Consider the following 17,896-nt stretch of genomic DNA (forward strand, 5'->3'; position numbering starts at 1 on the left):
CGTGTGTGATGAATGGTCTCCTGTGCTGATTGTTTCCAATTAATTCAAAGGCACCCAAGTCTCATATTGATTTCCAATTAAAACTGTTTTATGAATTAATTCATCCTCCTAAGTAATATCAAAGGGACATATTCTACCATGGAGTGCTGTCTGACTCTATGGGTTTTTTTTAAGAACTGCAATGAATTTAAAAGACCTTTGTTTTCAAACCAACCATGAGCCCAGATACAACCAAAATATAAATCCAGACGCATCCTTGCACTGGAGTAAATTTACTCTTCCCTAATCAAATAATTATTTTTATTAAGGCCGTTATTAGGTTTATAACTCGTTTCCCACTTAAATTTGTGCAACCAACCAAGGTAATCTAAATAGGTTTGACTTGCCCCATGGGTACAGAATGTAAGCATTAATAAGAAGGATTAATTATGGGTGTGTATCAATAGGACACAAAGGCTATCAAGTAGCACTAGGGGGAAAGAAAGTGGAAAACTATAGACGGGAAGCCTGGCTCTTGGAGTAGCAGTAGTTTGCACGTCCTTGTCGCAGACTGTATTTGACACCAGACGCAGACTTAATCCGCAAAAATAATGGCGCCCTAACGCAAATCGACCATTTTTTTTAACGGCCACGGTTCGGTAAAGTTGATGGTCTAAAGAGCTTCAACTTGTTGGCGGCAAATAAAGCATACATGAGCGGGTGCTTCGGGGAGCAGTCGGAGACCAAAAGACAAAAATCCACCCTGCGATACGATCAGCAATCTGTTTTTTAAAATATCTGTATTACCTTTCCTTTTACATGTACATGAGATCTATTCCCCTGTGATGAGGATGACAAGATTTGACCCCTGAAAACAAATAAGTCACTTATTAGAATCTGATCCTCCCCCTCCCCCCATGCAATTTATTGCAAACACGTTTTGTTATCAGTTTGGGGGTGGAGGGGAGGGAGGGAGGCAGAAGAAAAAACTGGCTTACTTAGAACTCAGTAATATCTGGTTAGCTGTCAAATCCCCTGTTTAACAGTATTCAGCCAAAGAATGGCTTTGCAAAGTGCTCCAGAAGCTGATGCTATTTGTTACCGCGATTTGGAAAAAAAAAAAAAAGTTTTACAGTGACATGGTTTTTTTATAAGCAAACACAGAGCAATTTTCCTCAGCGCAATGCATCAGCAAGTATATCCAAAAGGGTCTAATCTACTTCTTGCAGGAGTAGCGCAAGAGAAATCAGCAACACAAGCGAGGAAACTGAGTTCCCAGGGATGCTATGAGAATACCTTCTCGGTGACTTCCCCCCGATCGGAGGGCTAATATTAGATGTAACAGGAGAGGGAACAAAAGCGCTCAGAACCGCTTGCTGAAGAGTTAGCTCTTATTCGTTGCATTGTTCGGAGTAGTATTTGAGTAACCAAACGTAACCATCTAGCTTCTTATAAGCAGATCGTCAAAGAAAAAAAAAATACGGAAACAAGCCAGGAAAAACCAGCCCGTGCCGGGTTAGGATGAGTGAAAACTTTTTTTTTAATCCTTGCATAAAGATAATGTATTACACCAAAATAGGAGACAGGTTATCTGTCAACGGGATTAATAGGAGTTCGTGTGTAGGATTAGACCATCTCATCCATTTAGAACGGTGTCTCCCCCCCCCCTTTTTTTTATTATTATTAAAAAAATCTTTCCCTATTAGCAGCACTTGGAAACCGCGTTTTCTTAATCGCGTTTGATGCAACTGACGCTCTGACTGAGCTGCCTCGCAAGAGAAGGGGACACATTTTCAACCTGTGATTAAAACAGACCTGCCTGCACAGAGAGCCCAGCAGATTCAAACGTTGGTCAGGAGTCACAAATGTTCATTACAAGAGAACCTAACTAGCGCTCCTGTATAGCCACTTTGTGAACTCAGGACTGGGGGGGGGGGGAGTATGAAAGTGTGAGCTGATGCCATGCTGGCTGGCAGTGTGTGGTCTATTGTAGGGAATGTGCTTTTTCCACTGAACAGAGAGCCCCCCCTTCCCTTCCCCCCCAGCACTACTGCACCTGCACTGGATCAGGGAGCTGCTGCCATTCAGCACATCAACATAGAAGACATCTCTGACAGCACTCAATTCATTACATTTCTTCCTGCTTTTCAAACCAACACACACACACACAATGAATATTGCCAATCAGGAGCAGGGGGGAAAAAATCTTACTTTATATTTGCAACTCATGTGGGATTTCATTCCTCAGAAAACTCACTTCTCAGCCAGTTACAACTTTTTAAAGTAAAGGAATCGCTCGACTAAGCATTAGGCACAACTGTTTCTTCTCTCTCCCCGAATGTAGGGATTACAACTCTAGGACGTAAAGTCAATTAAAAGTTTGGGTCAGAGACTCACGCTGCAGAAAGTGAATCGAGAAAGCAGGTGATTTATAGTCCGCCCCAGGGAAAGAGCCACAGATTATTCATAATTCGCAAAGCAAAGCAGCCTGATTTGAGAGGGGAGGAAAAACCGACCCAAACAGATGAAAGTGTTCCTAAACATTTCAAACAATTTTGTCACAGTGCAGAATATTCCCATCTATTCCTTTGGCTTTTTCCCCCATACAAGATTTAAGAATGACTGCGAACTATTTAATACTGAACCGTCAATAAAAGTGTAAAGAAGCTTGGGGAGATAATATATAATCTGTCCAGTAAGAAAGTTATGCAAGGAAAAAACTCTCATGCAGAGACTTAAATTTGGGGGTGTGATTTTTATTTCTTAAAAATCCTTTTCCCAAGTGCATTTGGAAGAAAGAAAGAAAAACCCTCCGGATTTTAGCTTCGAGGATTTAACTCTACTGAATCTGGGCGTCAACTGATTGCAGTGACTCCAGCGATTAAAAACCGTGATAATTCTGATAATTTCAACCCAATTTAAAATAAAATCAGAAATACTGATTTCAAAGAGCTCCTATATCATAGCTTCACCAACCTTTTGTATACTGATTTCCAATTTTTTTTAAAAAAAATCCCAGACCATGTTTTATTTTAAACCAAAAGGGATATTTTTCTCCCAACACGTTTTTATCTATCGTTGGCTAATGCAAACACCCATGTGTATTTTTCCACGGTTTTGAAGTAGCAGATGCCCTAGCTGAAATTCTTAATAAAAAAATAACTTAAAAGGAGCTCTGGCCTACCTTATCGGTCTGAGAAAATCCGATTGTCTTGTTTCAAATTTAATAGGTCTATACTATAAATAATTAAGATACTGTCATTTCAAAAGTCCCTCAACTTAATATTTATGTGTTTCCTCTGAAAATCGAAACCAAGTAAAATGTGTACCTTTTGATTTACTTTTGATTTGACTAGAGAGTCAGCACTAAATTTGTCTATGTTTGTGTATTTATATAGACCTTCCAGAAGCCCAAACTCGGATTCCAAGAAGGCTAGATTGCTTTTCAAGCTAAATCTAATAATTTCATAACTGATTCCCATTCAATCTGGCGCCGGTGACGTCACGGGGGTATTAGCATACTAGGAGGAGATGAAGCCAGTGTGGCTGCAGTTGATAAGGCCCCTCCGGAGGAATTCGCTGCCTGTTTTAATACATTAATTATTTCTCTGTCTTCCGCAAGTTTTGCAATTTGTAAGAGCTTAAAGGAACCATCATTGCAAGAAATGCCAAAAGGACACGTTTAAGAGCTTCGTACGTGGCAAAATGCGCCCAGAACAGCAGCAGTGGAGCTGGTAATAGCCCAGGGAAGAGTCTATTTCTTGCATTACTGGTTGTCTAGCATACAGCACAGAGGTTTGTTATGCATGTGTTATATCGGGCCTAAACTGACAGAGCATACAATCGATGTGGGGTTTTACAGCCTTACAAGGTCTATTTCAAATTAACACGCTCACGGGGCTGACCCTACACATCCTTACTCACGTGAGTAGGATTTAGTCCCCCGGCCAGCCCTTCTGAGCTCTGTGGGACTCTTCGCCTAAAAAAGAGCCACTCACGTGAGTAAGGGCTTTCAGGATCGGGCCCGTACGCTGGAGGCTCTCGTGTGCTTGCGTCTCCCCCTCCAAACAACCCTATCAGCCTTCCATCACCAACACGTGTTAGTATGTCGTTTGCTATCCAGTGACGAGTGGGACGCCATTAATCAAGAATTTATGCAAAGGCGCCCACATTATGTCAGCCGAATTAATGAAGTGAAGCTTAAGAAACTGATAAATGTTCGGCCAATCTGATCGGAGAGTCAGCCAGAACATGTGTGTCTCTTTTCAGTACTCACCAGACGGAAATAGACCAGAGGACTGGGAAAGCCCTGACTGCCAAGCCCTGTTGTTACGTGTGATTTTGAAAAGCACCATTCGGGATCCCAAACTTTGTGGATCTGCGCCCTTGGGATGGGGTAGGGGTCACCTTCCCTGCTTAAGGGGTCACCAGGGAATGGAAAAAAACTGCAGCGGGTGCTGTGCACGGCGGGAGAGGTAGCGCACCGGGTGGTTAACTCGTTGTCCCGCAGTAATCATGGGACTATGACTCGAATTGTATACGGAATCACGTTGGAAACCGACTTCACACTTAGTTCGGCAGAATGTAAATTCAGGGATGCTCCGGGCCCGCTCCCAGGCTGTTGCCAGCAGGCACCTGGTGCAGGCATGTGGATCCCGGTGTGTAGGGTTTGCCAGGACACGCTCGGAGTACCGGGCACTTGCTTTGGGCTTTGCCTGGAGTCTCTAACCAGCGGCCCTGCCTAGGCCACTGACGTCAGCTGCAACTGGTCCTACCGACTCTGCAGCTAAACTCATCCCAGCTCCCAGATGCCTCTTTTGAATAATACCCCAGTCCTCGCTGGGAATCACAGACCTACGCGCCCGAATATGGAACACAGAAAAACCACACAAACATACGGGTTGAGATCTCTCTCTCTCTCACACACACACACACGTTATGCATATACATCATATACGCACACATTAACATGGGTAGGTGGAAAAGGAGATGTCATCAGTATTTCGTTATTAATAGCCGCTCCCCTGGGAAGGATTCACCCCCTAAAATAGGTGGATGAGGGGCTTTCAAACAATCGCCTTTCAAATGGAAAAGAAATAGAAATCACTGCAAATCTAAAATGCTGCCCTCGCTTATACTTTATTTCATTCGAGGCGAGAAACAGGAAGGCTCGAAAGAACGGTAAGAACTCTTCCAGCTGCGAGTGATCCTGAAACGCAAACCTCCCGATTGTTTTTCCATTCGCACTTTATTCGCTGCAAGATAACTCACTACTATAAAATCCTAACCGTGTCACTTTAGATATAGCTTACTTGAACGATTATCCCCCAAACGGTGACTACACCTTAAACCTCTCCTCGTTTTAAACACGGACATAAAAAGGCTATAACGATGAAGATTTAAATGTACCTGGGGGGACGGGACACCTATAGAATATAAGAACGCTTTCCACATAAAATAAATTTGGGAATTGATTACTCTATGGATGTTTCTAAATTGTAATGAAAATTTTTAGCGTTCAATACACACACCCTAAACGCAAGGTATGTTGAAACACACAACAAATCTGCGGTATATTCGGAAAGCACACAGCTAAAATTCACCCTGAAAGGTTTTTGCAACGTCTATCCCTTCTCCTTGAAGGGGACAGCACCTGCAAGGGAAAATAATCATCTGGTCTCGTGAATTTAGAGCGAGACTGCTACACATGAAATATACAAGGTGAAATTAATCAGGAATATTCTTCAGTTACAAACCTAACAGTGCGCGACGGATGTCAAAAGGAAAGGTTTTAGTATCTTCCGTGGCATTTTGACTCGCTGTACCACAGAGAAATATGCAATTTCTAGCATTTCATTTTTTGTAAAAGGCTGAAAACAACAACTCACTTCTGTGCTGCACCTCCTTGTCAAGTGGACTTGGTTCCTCAAAAGCAAAATATGACCAACTCTTGAAATTCCCCGGGCACCATCAGAAAAGCTGGTTTTAATTACCAAAACTAAAATAGCTGTGGTGCTAACTAGCAGGCGATCAAACGGCAATCAAACTTCAATCTCTGAGCAGTTAGCTATAAACTGTCAGCAATTGAAAAGTAAACCTGGCGCACACAAAGGCTCTGTTTAATTTTCTTGTTGTAATGGCTCTAAATGAGGACCCCATCACTATGCAGTTAAGCGGTATTGCATGTCCCCCCGAGGCGTTGATCAGTCCTTTTTAATGTGAGAAAACTGGCAGCTCGAAACCCGTCAATGGAGCTCCCACAACAAAAGTCCTGAAAAGCTGAATGAATTGGGTTTGTAATTACTGCTTCCCGCTCCCCCCTTGCCGCTTATCTCATTCATTCAAACATATAGTATTGTCACCTAATCTCAGTTTCAACATTTTTTAATATCTACTGCTGCGGACATGTTTGTGGCAGACATTAAACCAAATGAAATAAAAAAAAAAATCGCCCACAGCAACAAAAACGTTGGAACGAATGTTCCAGGCAAGGCTGGGTCAGCTTTAAAACATTCGCAGGACTAGGATTTCCTGCAGTCTAAATTGCAGCGTTTTGAATACATCTTTGCAAATCTCCTCTGTTGCTCAGCATACTCTAGATTTTAATATTTGAGTTAGATCAGGAGGGAAATAAATGAAGTGTATCTAACCATCCCTATCGCCATGGGCCTCTTGCTTTCATAATATCGAGTGTTTAAATGGCTGAGCTATCTACAGCCTATTCTAAAGACGACTATGCAGGTCTCTTGCATATTAGACATAAAGAGAGATTAATGTTGTGATGCGATACATTGTGATGATCATACGCAGCCCTTGTTGTCTGACAAGAGCAATGGGCATCTTAAAGAAAAATATGTTTTCTGTCAAGAAATGTCACGGAAAAAGACAGCCGTTTTCCCACTTGGCGGACCTTCCCTATTTGTGTATTTAAATCGCAAGGCATTGCTGATGGGGAAGAGTCTCCCGAGGGCTCCTACTGTAAGAATTTGTCGGTTGTAGAAATAAGTACAGCTATTACAACCAAATCTACTAACAGTCTAAATAATTAATTGAACCATTGCTCTTTGACCCTTAGAAAGTCCAGTAGGGACCCGTTTGTAGTAATAATACCCCCGAATGAGCCCTTGTCAAATATTCATTTAGTGGTTAATGTGAGCCATTTCCCCCGGGGACAGTCTGTAATAGCAGCTTCCCAGCCTTGGCAAGAAACTCTGCTAATCTACTTCTCCTGTTCAGGAACATATTTTAGCACCCCTCCGTTAAAATGTTGTAAAAAGAGAGAGAAAAAATCACCGGGGAAACTATACTCTTATCCTTGGGTTCATTTCTGCTCTGTGTAAGGTTAGTGAAACATTACAATAACACTCTTTGACCGGGCACCAAGTGTGCTTGAGAGAGCAGATACAAATTCAGAGGTGAGTGAATACACTGAGAAACTGAGTATCAAAACATGACTGGTCATCAAAGTGAAAAAAATACTGATATTACTCCTGCACATTTCAGCCAGAATAAATGATAGCCTCGGGTAATATTTTAGTTGAAACAAATCATGTGATTGTTTAACGTGTTGAACTGGAAATTAGCAATGGTCAATGCCATTCTTTTAAGTAGTAATTTAAAAATAAATCCCTCTAGCTTCATATACAAAACGTTTTTTTGGTATACACTTATCTATCTCTATATATCCAGAATCAAAGAGAGATCAGACTTTTAAAAAACAAAAACAAACAAACAAAAAACATTACACCATATACCAAAAGCTAAGTTTAAGCAATTTGTCAATATAGAAAAAGTTGCGGAATTCACTTAGCATTCATATGTGGCTTAGTGTCTTTTGTTTACTTGCATTACATCGCCTTCTGTGTGTATTTTAAAAAAGCACAACATTTCAAACTACCCCTCTCGAATCTTTCTCTTAGCACTTCAAAAAGTGCCCATATTTTATGGCTGTTAATTGGCTAAGATTCACAGTGCGTTTTTAAATGAATTGCGATATCGATTGGGTTTTTATTCAGAGTTCTCTTTTATTCAGATGTGTAAACGAAAGCGGGGAAATGTATTTGTTACCACGTGAATAATCCCTAGATGCATTACAAATGTTGGGAAACTCTGGGAAATTCTTTTAGTCTTTGCATTGAGTAAGAAGGAGGGGGGTGGGGGAGGCTTGTAATCTGGAATAATAGCTGTCCCACCAATTACAGCATGGTGCAAGAAATATAAGAAAAAGGGGCAAATAGATGTAAAATACATAAACAGTGACCAAAACTCCATATCTTCTACGCTGCAATTTCAGTTTTCATTTGGGCAGGCTGGGAAAAGGTGTGGAGGCCAGAATAATTTAAGATATATCACTACCATATCAAACCCAGTCACCTCGGTAACCCCCTTTGCTGAGCTGAAGTGCAATCCAGCAACCAACACTCAAATACGATACACATAGATTTAAAAACACCTGACACACAGAGACACAGACACAAACAGAATTATAGCTTGTTCAATGCACTGTCTGCTCAGGTTAGACACACAATGTCTTTCCTCACAATGTATAAACACGTTCTTAGAAAAAAAATGCATCTACTCATGCATCACTGTAGTTTAAAGAATCCCAGTTTCTTGGCTCTGTTTGTATTTGAATCCTTCTTATTCCCGAGGTAGACCTGTGCGTCTCTAAGGGACGCATCTCCAGTGTCACTAGTTAATATTAAACGCGTGAGTTTAAAAAGCAATGGACATAAGTTTTCACGTGTGCTTCCCAGAACAACATGCCCCGTGCTCCACAGCCCAACTTTACTGCACTTTGCACACGTAAAGTTATCACCCGATTTTGCTCTACAGGTAGATTACCCCACACTGCCTGGGCCAGAGATTTGTATAGCTCCGAAGCATAATCATTGTCAAATGCAATTGCCATTAGAACGGTACAAAGTAAAAATCTACCTCCGAGAGATGGCTTGTGCTCTTCTTTTATTTGGCTGGCGCGAACGCTTCTCTTTGGGGTTTGTTATCATCTGCAGAGATTGTCCGAATTTGGGCTACACCGCGCTGGCAAGTTAAGAAATAGGATTCAAGAAACAGCTGTGATATAGCGTGAAAGTCTCTGGCGTATGAGTTTGTTTGTATCCTTCCTCCCCCCACCACACATCACACACCTATTCTACCCTGGAAAAATAGAAAAGTGGAAAGCCACAAACAAAGATTCAAAAAACCCTTGTCAGTGCAACTATCACAAACTCCAGCTGCAGTTTTCATTGCTATTATATTATTATCCTCACACAATTAAAGTAAAATACCCTCCTCCTATATATACTGTATCCCCAAAAGAAGAACGCACGGGTTAGAAAATAAATCAAAAGAGCAACGACTCTTTGTTGCCTTTCCAGTCCCTCTAATTATGCTACTACTTTCCATTTAACTTTAAAACTATTACAAGGCTCCTGTTCAGACCCCAGCCCTTTGATGGCAACAAGTGGTCTGAACCAGCAAAGTGCCCAAACGTCCTTTTACCCCTTCTTAAAGGGATGACATTTACACATTGCAAATTTCAGAGTAACAGCCGTGTATTCGCAAAAAGAAAAGGAGTCCTTGTGGCACCTTAGAGACTAACCAATTTATTACTTTAGTGAGCTGTAGCTCACGAAAGCTTATTCTCAAATAAATTGGTTAGTCTCTAAGGTGCCACAAGTCCTCCTTTTCACATGCAACTTCACAGGTTTTAAATCCAAAAGGAGCAGTTCAGCTGGTCAGACCTAGTTATGTAATGAAAGCTATTTCATTTTACAAATAAAGATTTATATTTTCATCAATCTATATTGCTATATTATTTATAATACTAAGTTGACCACAGTGACATCTTAAACTGCACGGATCCTTTAAAAAACATTTTGCGTTACAAAAATAAATCCAAGACTCAAAGGTAACTTCAGTGTCCATATGTTGAAAATTTATTTATCTCAAACTGTGCATAATGGAATAAAAACTTAAGTTGAATATGTACCTGTTATAAGGATGGTATTAGTTCAAATATATACATGGACTGTCGGCAGACTGATTTCAAATAATACAGAGCCGAATCTTTAAAATACAACTACGGAAAATGAGAAAAAAGAACTTAAAATATCATCACAATAAATTTACAGAAATATTACAAACCATAAGAAAATATTTCAAAACACAGTAATTTCAGGGTTTTTTGTTTTTGTTTTTTTTTGTTTGTTTTTTAATCTGAACAGGATGAAGTTTGGAAACAAAAAAAGCTATTATAAATTAGCAAACGGTGTGTGAACCTGCATGGCAATTTCTGCTTTTTAACAATAAGTAAAAAACAAAAACAAAAAAAGTACAATCTAAACTCTTGCCTTTTATAGCAAGACAATTCAGTGGTTTTGCAAGTACTTATCCTACCCTTTTTTGCCTTTTGTACAATTGCTAAAACAATTAAAATGTCCAAATTTTGTAAAATAATATCCACTCTTTCTACAGCTGCTATAAATTCAGCTGCAGTTATCACAATGCTCCAAGTAGACTGTTTTTATTTTTATTTTTTGTTTGTTTTTATTAATTGGCAAATCCTCAAGTTTTTTTCTTCTATCTAAACAATGGACATTCTGATTGCCATGTTTATTTTGATAAATACTGTACAAAAGTTGCTTGCAAATATTAAAACATTTTTTCTCGTCGCTTTTTGAGACTAGCTCTAAATATTATTGGTAAAGACTTCTGCAAACTTTCTGCAAAGTTCCTACCGTTTCACTAGAACTTTTTAAAAGTTTTGTGTAGTTTCTTCCCCTCCAGAGCTATACAAGTTCCTTGTTGGTTTTATGTATGCCCTCCCCAGTTTTCTCTGTACAAAAATAGTCCAAAAAAAAGAAGAAGTCCAGAATCTCTAATAAAAGTGTTTTGTTTGTTTCTTTGTTTTGTTTACCTTCTCTCCCCCCCCCCCACCCTTTTGTCTTACATATGTGATAGAGGAAGTGTGCCATTAATGGCTGTACCAGGAACAGGTGCACTCTGGTAGTGTTGGGACATATGAAGTCTGCTTGGGGCAGCTGGTTCCGGTACTTCAGCACCTGGTAGATACATGCTGATCATGTCCCGAAGGTCCCCAGCTTGGCATGGAGCCCTTGAATGGGAAGAAGAAGTGACTACGGGGGGACTCGAGCTGGACTCCGTCTTGACCACCGAGCCCATGGATCCCAGGGCCATCCCCGGGGTCCCTTGCTGGGAGTAAGACATGCTGTAGGTGGGCGATCCGTTCATATAAGTCTGCGAGCTGGTCATGGAGTTGTACTGCAGGGCGCTCACGTCGTAGCGGTGCATGGGCTGCATCTGAGCCGCGTTGTGAGCGTTCAAGCCCGGGTGCTGCGGATAGCCCAGCTGGTCTTGCATCATCCCATAGCCTCCGTTGGTCCAGCCGTTCATGTGAGCATAACTGTCCATCCTCTGGTTCACCCCAGCTCCCAAGGTGGCCCCAACCCCTACCCCAGTGGTCATGGTATTGGTGCCCGGTGCCAGCAAGCCCCCGGGCAACGTGTACTTATCCTTCTTCATGAGGGTCTTGGTTTTCCTCCGGGGTCGGTATTTATAATCCGGGTGTTCCTTCATATGCAGGGCTCTGAGCCGCTTGGCTTCGTCAATGAAAGGTCTCTTCTCCGCCTCGGATAAAAGTTTCCACTCCGCCCCGAGCCGCTTGCTGATCTCGGAGTTGTGCATTTTGGGGTTCTCTTGGGCCATCTTCCGCCGCTGGCCCCGGGACCACACCATGAAAGCGTTCATGGGTCTCTTGACCCGGTCCGGGCTGTTCTTCTGGTTGTTGGCGGCCGAGTTGGAGTTGCCCGTGCCTCCCCCCGAAGTTTGCTGGGGGGCGGGAGGCTTCAGCTCGGTTTCCATCATGTTGTACATTCAAACAGCTCTTGCCTGGAACAAGCCTTCGGCAGAGAAGCGAGAAGCAGCAGCCGCCACAAAGTCCCAAGCTGGACTTTTTTTTTCCCCTAGGGAGGGGTGTGGAAGGGGGGAGGGGGACTCCCCAAAAACACACACTTGGCTCAGGATTAGCGTCTTCCTCTTCCTCTTGGCTGATGGATTAATAATAATTATTATTATTATTATGATTATTACTGGAGCCTGGGTTTTAAAAAAAACCCCAACTTCTTCCTCCTCCTTTCTCCCTTCTCTTTCTTTCTCTTTCTGTCTCTCCACCTCAGTCTTAAAGAGCCAGCAAACTACTTTCCCCCCTTTTGCAAACACACACACTCCCTCTCTCTCTCTCTGCCTTGACAACTCCGGATACTTTTTTGAACAAGTTAATAGACAACCATCCATGTGATGGGGGCTTGTCAGGGAATAAATGCGTTTGCCCTGGCCAATCAGCGCGCGCCGGCTCCTCCACTGAGGACAAGTCTCTACCCCTGGTTTTGCATGAAACGGGGCGGGGGCTCGGAGCCTCCGCCGCCGGGACGGGTCTGCGGGGGGAGGCGGGTCCACCGGCAGGCGAGGCAGCCACTGGGAAGCCTTTGGATCTCCTCTGACAGCAACAGGTCACGCACGCCTTGGGGAGGAAGTGGGTAAACAGCATTGTTGCTACATTTAAAAAAAACAACAGGAAGAAGAAAAAAAAAAAAAGAAAAACCCCCCCCAAACCCTGGTGTTGACTTGGGGCTGAGGGAGAAAAGCAACTGGAGGGAGGCAGCCAGGTACGGGCACTGAGAGCTGTGCCAAGCTCTCCTTGCAGAAATCGGCCAAAGCTCCGTGCGTCGTTGCCCTGTCCCCCTGGATGCTCTTCCCCCCGCCCCTATCCAAGCCCCCACTGCAGTGATTAACACCCGGATCTCTCTCTAGTCACTCAGCACCCCCGTCGTTGCAAAGGGGGCTGCTCGGCAGCACAGATCAGACCCCTAGCGCTGGGGCTAGGCTGTTTGGGACTCCTCCATTCCAGTCAGTCCCAGTCCTGAGGAAGGTGGCGAGTCTGATCCCACGTTTGAAGCCCTTTCTTTTGTTTCTCAAAGGCAGGGAAGTTGGATCGCGGTTCCTGGGGCCCAGGGTTTGGCTGCATTCTCCCACCCCCCCCCCCTCACCGTCTCAGGCCCTTCTCCATTCAAACCTTGGAAATCAACACAAAGCGTCCCCCACATTCAAATCTCTCAGCCCCTCCCCCCCGAAGAAAGCTTATTTAAACAAAGGGGGAAAACCAAGTGAAATAAGTGGTATTTTAACGTATCCATCAGCTCCCAAATTGCAGGATCATCCAAAGAAGGGAGAGATTGAAAAACAAAAAGGACAAGCAAGCCCCCCTGCCCCCCGCCCCCGATCTGTCCTAGAAGGGGATCGACCCCCTGGCCCCTTATTCCTCGGGTCTCAAGTACTTTCGGTGACTGTCCCCAGCCTGGCCCAGGTGCTGGGAGGGAGCGTGGAGGTGGGCTGGGTTGCGGGGAAGTGGGTAGGAGAAAGGGGGCCAGCGAGAGGAGTGGGGCCTGCGCCTTGGACTCGGGAGGGTAATTTTAGACTCTCCCCCATTGTCCCGATGTAAAGATTTCAATAGGTGGGAGCTCAATGCTGGAGAGAGATGGCAGCACGTCCGTTACAAATAGGTAGTTTTGTTTCCCTTGTTGTCACTACACGGCGCCAAACAAAGCCCCAGCTAAGTTTACTTCCACTCTCGTGTTGGGATCTTTGTTGCGAAAATGCACTTGACTACGAAGCAAGGAAGAAAAGAAAAGAAGAAGAAGAAGAAGAAAAAGCAAAAACGTTGCGGTGCTTAAACGACTAGGGGCTTACCCCCCACCCCGGTTTCTTCAAATGTAGCGATTTGTATCGACAGGCACGTTCCGTTTGTTAACTCGGTAAAATAGATGATTTTCTTTCCCCGGTCCCTCTGCGCCCACTTCCCCCTCTCCCCTCTCTCGCCTTTTTTGTACCTGTGCTTGTGTGTAAACGTTCTGAACTCAGGCTGTCCAATCCAGTCGGCTAAATCTGCACCCCGATCGTCAGCGGACTTCTCCAGCTTTTTAAATGAAGTTTGTTTCAACTAACAGCGCTGGGGAGAGGAGGGCTGAGGGCAGGAAGGGAAAAGGGGGGCAATCTCCCCCCCCCCCCATGATAGTAATTTTATTTTACTCTTTAGAGAGACCCACATATTGTAAAATCTTCTATTTTTAAACTGTTCATCGGATTAAACCAAAGAATGACTTGGAAACACACACACACGGAGATGAGATATATTGAGAGGCTGCCCAGTACTTTCTGAGCTAGGGGTTTCAGGTATGGGCCTGCTGCGCCCCCTACTGGTAGATTTACCTCCCCGAGAATGTCCCTCAGTTTACTTTTAAAATGCACTGTTCTGAAATAATAAAGGGAAAGAGAAGAAGAAGAAGAACCGGGAACCAAATAATTATATTAATCTAAATAATAAATAAAACCCAACAGCATGAATGCATCTGTTTTATGGATTATGCAAATATAACCTATCAGAGTTAACGTGTTTAATTCGAAAATGTACGTCTAGCCCATAGACTGACAGGTTACACCATAGAAAAATAGGTGCAAATTCAAGATATAAACGAATTCTGATTCTCCAGACACTACCGAGGGCACACCAAGTATTTACTTGGTTATTGTTTATGCTTTGGTCTGCACTCGATAACATTATTCCAAAAAATCTTATGGATAATTAAGTTTGAAAAAAAGGGGGTGGGGGTGGGGGGTAGTGGTGTTTGTTCATCGTAATACATTGATCACTGATGGTTGGTGTTAGCAAGTCAGTCTTATTTTTATTCTCGGCTGTAGTTATAGAGACAGAATCCGTTGTAATTTTGTGTGTGTGAGATCCTCAGCTGAGGCAACACAAGGAGCGATTTTACACATAACTAGATGCATATATTTGTGCCTGAACTCTATAATAACACAGTGAAGAGGTTAAAGTGGCTGGCTTGGCTCTTTCTTAATTGCATTTATCATATAAATAAGGTATGGAAATACCTAACAATTGTGTTATCACGAGTATTTACAGCTTTATTTTAATTAACGGTGTTTTTCTTATCAATGCAATAAACTGTCTCAGGCATATATACATAATAATGTGCTATAGAAAATAAGATAAAAGCGATAGCTCTTTCAGAAAATTCCCCCAGTTTCCTATATATATCTATATGTGTGTGTGTATCTCCATATATCGGGTTACTGGCTATTCCTTTAAACAATATAAAAACCATGAAATCGGAGTACTTCAATCTTAATTTATTAACAAGAATAACAACACTCTGTTGAAGAATATAGACATTTTAAAAGGGAGGCCTGGAGAAGGCTGGTTTAATCTGAATGGATTTTAAAATCGTTGCCTTTGGTATAATTTATGGAAATGAAAAGTGCTTACGTTAAACAAATAGTCTGCAAATGTTCTCAGCGATGGATTGTAAAGCAGTCACGCTTATTCCTAGGTTATGAGTCTATTAACAAGAAAATTGATGTTAACTACTTGGATTTTTATTTGTTTACTGTTCTGACACAGGCTCTACCCACCAATTTCTTATAAAAGCCCTGAAGATACAACCTATCGTGTTAACTGTAAAAGAAATAATACCTACATATTATTTTTGTACTGACCCCACTAGTAACAAATCCAAAGCAAACTATTAAGCAGTCTTGTGGAGATTGAAGATTGCAGCCCCATTTTTTGTCCTTAGCTGCAAATAGAGGTTTAACTTGCAGTAATTAGGTGAGAACTAGCCAAGCATCTTACTATTATGATGCTTGTTAAAAACGCTTCTTTTCTGCATCTGCATTTGAGTGTGTTCCCCTCCAGTCTTAATCTTCTTATGGAAATGAAGGCGAACGGCAGGGAACCTGCAGAGACTTAGAGAATGTCCTTGTTAACTGGAATTTCTCAGCATTGCTAATTAGCAGAGTTTGACGACCACCAGTATTGGGGAAAGCTCTGTTTAGCCACTCACAAACCCTTCCGAGGAAGAGCAGACTAATTTTATTTTGTAATTAAAATCTGAAAAGGGCCCTATTTGATAGTTAGGGCTATGAGAGTTTTATCTCCCTGTGAAATAATTACTGCCTTGATAACTCAATTTTCTGCAAAATGTCAACTGTGAGCTCCAAAAGTTTTAATTTCATTACGTTAAAAAAAATCTGAAGACGAAAATGTACAGAAAGATTTCCCCCCCCCTCCCCCTTTCCAATTCTGGAACCAGTTAACTAGACAGGAGAAGCTAAAGTTAGCCAATGGAAGTTTTACCACGTTCAGTATAACCCAATCTCCAGTGACTTTAAAATACCACATGGCAAGTGGTTGTAGTGCTGATGAGTAAAAGGTGGGGCGGGGGGATACCCTAAAATATTTTCCCCCCCACAGGAAGGTCTCCCAAATAAGAACACCAAGGAAGGTTCAGGCCAATACTGATGTAGTTCTGTTAGCGAAGCTTTGTTCACTTACATCCATTAATAAGGATGGGGGTGGGGGATTATTATCCTGTACTGAAGATATTACAAGTATGAGTTAAGGTGATTAACCATTTTCTTTAAATACCGCGATGTCATGAAATCTTAAAAGTATGATATATTATAAGGAAAACAGACCACTGTTTGTGCATTCCGTGAAGCAACTGATTATATATATATATATATATATATATATATATATAAACAACTAACAAAGCGTCTAATATTTTGTTTACCTTTTTAAGTTTTCAAGGAGGGGAACCCTCACAACCTTAATCACAATCTCTGAGCAATGAAAGGCACCGGAATAAACTTCAAAACTTGCGTTAGACATGACCTACTTTAGGGTGACGCACCAGCACCCCTCTCTCCAGTCTGAGTCCTGCTTTCTAAGCGACTACAAAACCCACCCCATTTTCAAAATTCTACCCCTAGCCCCGTGGGTAGCTTGTTTGTTTCTGGAGGGAATGAGGATGCGTGGAAGGTGAATTATTTGGGGTGGGGGGAAGGGGACACGCTGGAGCAAGCGTAATCCACCCTGCTTACATTTTAGATATTTTTTTTGATTATTTAAAACTGTTTAATCTGCTTTTTGTTCCTGTCTGTCCAGCAAGCAGCCCGATTGTACCGCTCAGAAGTGGTATTATATGTACAAACGAACAAGGGGGTGGGGGGGGGGAGTGGATGACAAATACTTCATCCAAACCCAATTTCACCCAATAATTTCATTCAAGGACTCTAAGGACCCTTGAAAGCTGCGGAATGCAGAGCAAGCTCCACATTCCTCCCTTGTCCCCTCTTTCATCCTAATTCTCACTAATGAAATCTAAAAAAGAGCACACGTGCGGCCCGAGAGGAAAAACTAACTATATTGAAAGTGTTCACTCCTGCGAGCATTCCAGTTGCGACAGCACAAGAATTCGTGATATACAGAGCGATCAGATTGCCTGTGCTGGGAGCCTGGGACTAGAAAGCGATTTAATTTAAATCCACTACCAGAGGTTCCAGTGGCCTCATCTGCCACTGGAATTTATTTCACCGCAATGCAAGGTGCCCATTACAAACAAACAAAAATCCTACAAGATTCTGATTTGATATTAAACTTGCGTTGCAAACAAACAAGCAAAGCCTTTGAAATTTAAAAAGACCCCTTCAGCCAGATTTCTCCCTTCCTCTAGTGGAACAAGAAACAAAATAAAGAACCCTAAAGCCTGGATATAATTTAAAATAGATAAAAAATACAAGATCAAGAGACAAGCTTTCTCTCTCTCACACACACACATACACACACCTGTGAGAATAATTTTCAAAGGCATCTAAATAAATATCCTACCGTTTGACCAGACACTCCTATGCAATTTATCTTAACTAGCCAACAGCTTTTTAAAAATCCTTCAGATTTTGTCCACTCACCTGGGAGATAATATTTCCTACCCCCTCTTTCACTAGAAGATAAACATTTCCCATATTTATTTATTCA

General features: G+C 42.2%; 1 protein-coding gene across 6 annotated transcripts in view; it reads right to left on the reverse strand.

Moving 5' to 3' along the window:
* Window positions 1–17,896, reverse strand: part of SOX2 (SRY-box transcription factor 2) — a 107,492-nt gene that overhangs the window by 19,810 nt on the left and 69,786 nt on the right. Inside the window, exon 1 of one of the 6 annotated variants that reach the window (XR_014713055.1) lies at window positions 5,868–6,116. The exons of 3 other annotated variants lie outside the window; for them this stretch is intronic. Coding sequence is in view for 1 of the 3 variants with exons in the window: in XM_084639739.1 (XP_084495865.1) it covers window positions 10,930–11,877 (948 nt within the window). In the remaining 2 variants the exon portion in view is untranslated. Of the gene's footprint in view, window positions 1–5,867; window positions 6,117–9,933; window positions 12,051–17,896 lie in introns of those variants that run through there. 2 more of the 6 variants (XR_014713056.1, XM_084639739.1) reach the window with 2 other exon arrangements.

This window comes from Lepidochelys olivacea (genome assembly GCF_965140295.1).
Source record: "Lepidochelys olivacea isolate rLepOli2 genome assembly, chromosome: 9".
Lineage (NCBI taxonomy): Eukaryota > Metazoa > Chordata > Testudines > Cheloniidae > Lepidochelys > Lepidochelys olivacea.